Source organism: Grus americana, chromosome 25 (genome assembly GCF_028858705.1).
Source record: "Grus americana isolate bGruAme1 chromosome 25, bGruAme1.mat, whole genome shotgun sequence".
NCBI lineage: Eukaryota > Metazoa > Chordata > Aves > Gruiformes > Gruidae > Grus > Grus americana.
In genome coordinates, this window is record NC_072876.1 from 1,537,639 (window position 1) to 1,543,880 (window position 6,242).

Consider the following 6,242-nt stretch of genomic DNA (forward strand, 5'->3'; position numbering starts at 1 on the left):
GTGAAACAGGAGCAGCCTGAGCAAATTCAGAGTATCCTTCACCCCCCAGCATTGCCAGTAGTCCCCCCTGCCAGGGGCTGGAGGGGAGAGGGAGGTCAGGATGCCATCCTGGGGCAGAGGGCTGTGCTGAGCACCTGCACCCAACCACAGCCCCGATCCCAGTGCTCAGGCAGTGGGTGATGGGCACAGGGACAGACGGGGACTGAACTCCCTCAGCCTGTATGATGTGGCACTTCCATACCCTGAGGAATCTGAGGTGGGGTTGCTCAACCAGGTCACACACAGGGTTTGCAGTGGTGCCAAGGATCGAAGCTAAGCTAATACTCTTGAGTACCAAGCGGCTCCTCCCATTTTCCTGTCCTCCTCCGTGCCCCTTTGCACAGTCTCCTCTCTGCTGCTCAGGAACCTTCCCCTTTGCAGCTCCACTCTCCTTCTGCACTCTCAGCTTACTGCTGTCCTGTCCAGAGAGACCCCATCAGCTCCAGCCCATCGCTGTTGCCAGCCCCAAAAGCAACTCTCTTACATATGGTGCTGGCCATGGAAGACAGAGGTGCGATATTTGACACGCTGCTGTCAGGGCTTACTGGCATATCAGCTAAAGGTTAAATCTGCTCTCTGAATAGCTCAACTCTTTTGGGTTGATACAGGCCCTAGAGTCCCTGGACGCAGCTGAACAGGAGAGGGTATGCCGACTTCTGGTGTTTCATGACTGGAGTCTAAGATCAGGCTAAGACACAGTTCATCCCCCCAAATATGTCACACACTAAGAAGCTCTTTGCCAGCCCTCGTGTGATGAGCCAGGCAGGATGGTCTGCGCTGCGCCAGAGAAATGGGCTGTTAGAGCCAGTATGAGCCCTGGCTGAGTTCAGGCTGTAGGAGCAATGCAGACAGCAGGGACCTGTCACCTAGCATGGACAACCCCCAGCTGAGTGGGCTGCCTGGGGTTCTCTGCAGGGCTGCCAACGAGACACCAGCGTGTCTGAGTGCCTACAGGAGAGCCGCCCCTGGGAAGAGGTGACCCACAGCTGCAAGCTCACCAATGGCACCTCCATTGGAAAAGTTTGGGTTTGGATGGGTGGGATCAGGTTCGAGTTCAGGGAGGTGCAAGAGTGAGCAAGGACAGGGTTCTTGGAGAGAGACAGGCATGGCGGAGGCACAGCATTGTCAGGATGGGGCATGAATGTGAGCTCATTAGTGGTGAGGCAGTGTCTAATCAGAGGTTATTACGAGGATCCTTTATTTTGCACCTGAGGGAGTCCTGCTCTCTACAGAAAGGAGTACCAGTAATTTGCTTAGAAGAGAGGGCATGGAGCAAAGGAGCTGGAAAGTTTTGGGAGCAGCTGCCCTTCAGCTCCATGCTCCTCGTTCCCATTACAGGGCTGCTTTTCAGCACTTGCAGCTCTCCAAATAAATTTAGGCATTTCTTTACATGTCTGAATGTGGATTTAAAGCCTGAATTTACAAGAGCTTAGATCTCTGTCGAATATCCATGCTTTCTACACAATTTATGCTGATTTGCTTTGAAAAACCAGCCCTGACTGCACACCTTATAACTGAGAAACTAACCTTACCTGACTTGCTGAAGGTAGCACAAGAAGGCAGTATCAGAAACGGGAGAAAACCCAGCTCTCCAGTCCTCCTCCAATAATTCCTAATTCACCCTGCCTTCCTACCTCTGTGCCATTACTTGTTAATTCACCAGCAGTGTTTAACAGAATAGCAGCGAATGCGCTGTTTTTCCCCAAAGCGGTCCAGCCCTAAGGCGAGGAGGAAAACCCTGCACCCTCCGCCCCCCCCCCCCCGACTGACCCCACGCGTTCTGCCCCCGGAGGTGCCTCCAGCCGGGTGTCCCCGCAGGGTGACGGGCGGGGGGGGGGGGGGCGGCGTGGCCGTGGCCCCTCCGCGAACGGCTGCCGTTGGCGCCACCGTGTGCGCGAGGCGGCCGGTGCAGCACCCCCGGGAGAGCCGTGCCGTGCCGTGCCGTACCGAGCCGAGCCGAGCCGAGCCGTGCCGTACCGAGCCGCGCCGTGCCGTGCCGTGCCGCGCCGTGCCGTGCCGCGCCGCGCCGCGCCGTACCGTACCGAGCCGCGCCGTACCGAGCTGAGCCGAGCCGTGCCGAGCCAAGCCGTGCCGTGCCGCGCCGTGCCGTACCGAGCCGCGCCGTACCGAGCCGAGCCGTGCCGTGCCGTGCCGTGCCGCGCCGTGCCGTGCCGTGCCGTACCGAGCCAAGCCGAGCCGAGCCGTGCCGCGCCGTGCCGTACCGAGCGGCCGGACACGCTCCCGAGCGGCGGCTGCCGCGGGGCTGTCCCGGGGGCCGGGTCCCAGCCAAACCCAGAGTCACCTGCCGCAGGCCAGGAACAGCTTTAAGCACCCGCCTGCTGCGGTCTGCGCTGGATCCGTAGCCCAGGGCTCTGTGTCCCTGCTCCGGTCAGGATAAATGGGGCAATGAGAACAGTTTAACATCGAGATGCCCCTTGGTTCAGGCAGCGGAGCTCTCTGCGGCGCCCACCCCAGGGGACAACTCCGCAGAGATGATGGGCAGCACGTTCTCTGCAGAGCCAGAGCCACGGGTGCTCCGGCTTGCGATGACTGCGCAGGTGGAGTGGGTGCCCGACAGGGCTGCCACTTGTCCTTGCACTAGCATCAGTGTTGCAAAGCTCTGCAGCCTCCCATGCTTAGAGCCCGCGTGTTTTTAACCATCTCCATCAGGACATGCTCAAGAGCTATAGTGACTTTTCACTTATAAGCAGCTGGCTCCAAACAGCCCCAATGTGTGTGTGGGGCGGAGGGGATAGCTTTGTACAGGACACACCTCATGTGACAAATGCTCTGGAGTTCTCTCTCCCAGGGAAATAGAGCTTGCATTACACAGTTCTCTCATCTTTCATGCTCTGCAGCAAAAATTGTCCTTTCCTGTCATATTTCTTTCTCAGCTGACCCAGCTCTGGACATCCAATGGTTGGCACAAGACATAAAGCAATGTGCTTCACAGGCAAGCAGGATGAGCAGAGACACTCTTACCCAGCTGTGGCAGCTTCGACTTGGCTTTGCAAAGCCCTTCCTGAACAGATTAGGGTGCTTAGCTTTAACAGCATCTCAGGACAATCCAGGAACACCAGAAAACCAGCAACACAATCTGTATGCTACCCCTGGACACAAGCCCCCTCTCAGCACCATGAGCACAAAGTGAACATCCCCAGCACTGCCTGGGGGCTACCAGTTGTCCTCAACAACTATGGTACACGCGGCTTTCCCTTGGCAGCTCCTTAGCTGCATCCCTCGCCGGGAAAGCCAAGGTCCTTACCAGCCCACTTGCCACACAGCTGAGGTTGGTGGCTGCAGCACTTTCTGTGAATAAATGGACCAAGCATCTTCCCTGGGACCAACCTGTTTCCCTGAGAGAGGTGTTTCCTCTCCTGGTCAAACCCTGGAATCCTTCCATGGAGTCCCTTGTTCACCCTGGGGTGACTAGTCAGATGGCACCACTGAGACCATCTCTGGGGCTAAAAACAAACCCACCAGTCCCTATGGTAGTTTAACACTTTGGGGTATTAATACCAGAAAGGATGGGAAACAGTCATATAATTAAGAATTTCTAAATAAGTAAAATAAAATACCCCCCCCCCCCAAAACCAAAAAACCTACCAAAGCTCCCACACTTCTTATAAGACCTTAATATTCATTTTAAAGAGGCCGCTTGGACACTGCTGGTGGCCAGCTCAATCCAAACCCCCAAAAGCCATGACTTATCACAGCTATTGAAATGTTTGACAGAAGGATCCCAGAGCAGTTTGCACTAATTGCTCAGTATAAATACTCCATTATGTTCTCAGACAATCAGAATCTACCCAGCAAATCAGCTCCTCTGATCCACTGTAATCAAGAAGCAAAGCATGCATAACATCGCAATATAAACAGCATTTGCAGAGGGGCGCAGGGAGGAGGGGGAACTGGCTTAGCTTGGCAGGTCCTGGAGTAATAGCTGCCTTTTTTGTTGTTATTTTGTTTTGTTTCTAATTTCCAGAGGAAATTTAATTTCAGGAAAATGTGGCACAAACTTCCAAGCTGGAGGAAAGCTGCGGCTGACGAAGGGGTCCAAAGCAAGCATTGCAAAGGAAACAGCGAGGGCTGTACTTACAGGTAAGCTGTTAGAGGGCTCAGGTTGGCAGGGACCTCCGAAAGCCCCAGCTCGGAGCAATCCACCGAGAGCATGATGCCATCTTCTTCGCAGTGGCACTGGGGTGGGCACGAGGGCGCAGCACCTTGCTCTGCAGGCAGCGCCTGGAAGCGGGCAGAGGAGGCCAGAAGAATGCCCCAGAAGAAGAGTTTGTCCATCCTCGCCTTGGCTGCAGCTGCGGGGACCGTGCGAGGTGCCGCCGGCTCACCCCAACCCCGGGGCTGAGCTGGATGGAGGGGAGCGATCCCGCTGCCTCACACGCAGCGGGCAGGGTATCTGCTGCAGGTCGGAGTGTGGTAAGGATGCAGCCAGGGAAGGGAAGGCATTGTTGAATGATCTTGGTTATTGGGTTTCAAGGGCTGGGCAGGGGCGTGAGACACTCCAATGGGAGGAGTTAAACTTTCTACTCTTTCCCTCTCTCTCTCTTAGAGCTGGCAGGAATTTCATTCAAAGGGAAGAAGGGGGGGGGGAAAGAAGAAAAAAAAAAAAAAGAAACCTCAACAAATAAAGACCTGTTCATAGCTCCGGGGACCTGTGCTTGTTTTGTAACAATGTTTTTGTGAGATAGCAGGGCAGGGGAAGGCAGAGCTGGCTCCGGCAGGGCAGAGGAGTATAAATAGGGAGGCAGGAGTACCCAACCAGCACTTCAAGGGCTCCAGACTTTGGGACGCTGAAATACAACCCCAGATAAAGGGCTCTGTGTGTCTGTGCTGGCTGCTAAACCCAGCGGCAACTGGAAAGTCAGGGTGCAGCTGGGGAGAAGGGAGTGAGGAGCTCACAAGTTGTTTGCTGGGAGCGACCGTGCCCAGGGCTGTAGGTCTGTCTGTCCTGTGGTCTGACCCTCGCTCAGGAGCAGCCCTGTTCCTGTCCCATGCACAGGGCAGGGCCTGGGTGGGAGATGCAAAAGGATGGAGCAGCAGTGTTGTGGTGCTGAGCTCAGTGGGGCACCTCTCCAGAGCGCTCTCCGGGATGGTGGGATGCGTTGCTCTTGCAGCCACGCTGCTTGCGCGGCTTGCTTAGTTTTGACCAGATCAAGGTCAGCTGCATGTGTGAACTGTGTTTGCAGGAGCTGCGCTGCATTGATGCCAGGAGCAGACGGCTGGTTTCTCCAAGAGCTCTTTTAACCTTGAGTAAAGTGGTCAGAGGTCAAAGTAGAAAGGCTGTTGAGTGGGGGCTTGAAGCCACGTCATCTGGAGCTCCATCATGCAGAAAGGAGCAGGTCTGGCTTAGCTGGGGAGTACTGCCTGTGCCAGCCCAGCCCAGGGCCTCGGGGTGTCCTGAAACATGGGGCATGTGTATCAGAACAGGACTTCTGGTTGCTGGGGTGTAGAGGAGCTACTGAGTTCTGGGGCAGCAGAAGCACCTGCTTAGAAAAGGGTGCTGGATCTGCAATGGGAGAGGGCTGCCAAGGCCAGCTCTGTGTGGCCTCTCTGCTCCTCCCTCCGGATTGCGGCCACCGGCCGTTCAGGGTCAGTGTGATGCCCCGGCTGGGGTGATTGCTGCCCTCCCATGGTGGTCGGTTTGGTGATAGGGGCTGAGTCTGGCCCCACAGCTTGAACCATGCTGTGTTTCCCTGCACGGGGCCGTACATCTTGTCTGTAATGGGAATGGCAGCTGAACGTGGTTCTCTCACACTGCAGAAAGACAGCTGACCACTGGGCTTGAGGTAGATCTGGATTCCCATCAGAGCCAGCGTGTTCCTCCCTCTGCCTCCCCTCCAGCTATGGCTGGAGGAAGGGAATGGGGCAGAGAGGCCCAGGTTAGGGTGGCTGCAAAGTGCACCCACAAAGTCACCCCTCTGGCTGCGGCCATGCAATGGCGAGATGCCACATGGCTGAAGCACAGACTGGGAGACAATTTTCATGGCCCCACTTCCTCTGAAAGTGCTTTTCATTCTGGCGAAAGAGTTTCCTAATTGATACACCCGTTATCTCAGGATAAAAGAGGTGGGAGAGTTATCTGGTGAGCCTGCAAAGTGGGAGACTTAAAAACCTCCAGCTAACCCAGGGCTGAGGTGCCTTGAGGCCTTTGAGTCGAAGTGGGTATCTATCTCGTCAAAAAAACC

The 6,242-nt window shown here is 55.8% G+C and overlaps 1 protein-coding gene across 1 annotated transcript in view; it reads right to left on the bottom strand.

The window, feature by feature from the left end:
* LGR6 (leucine rich repeat containing G protein-coupled receptor 6) overlaps window positions 1-4,503 on the bottom strand; it is a 150,988-nt gene extending 146,485 nt beyond the window's left edge. Inside the window, 1 exon segment of the mRNA XM_054803854.1 lies at window positions 4,139-4,503. Coding sequence (XP_054659829.1) covers window positions 4,139-4,503 — 365 coding nt within the window.
* Window positions 4,504-6,242: the final 1,739 nt, after the last annotated feature.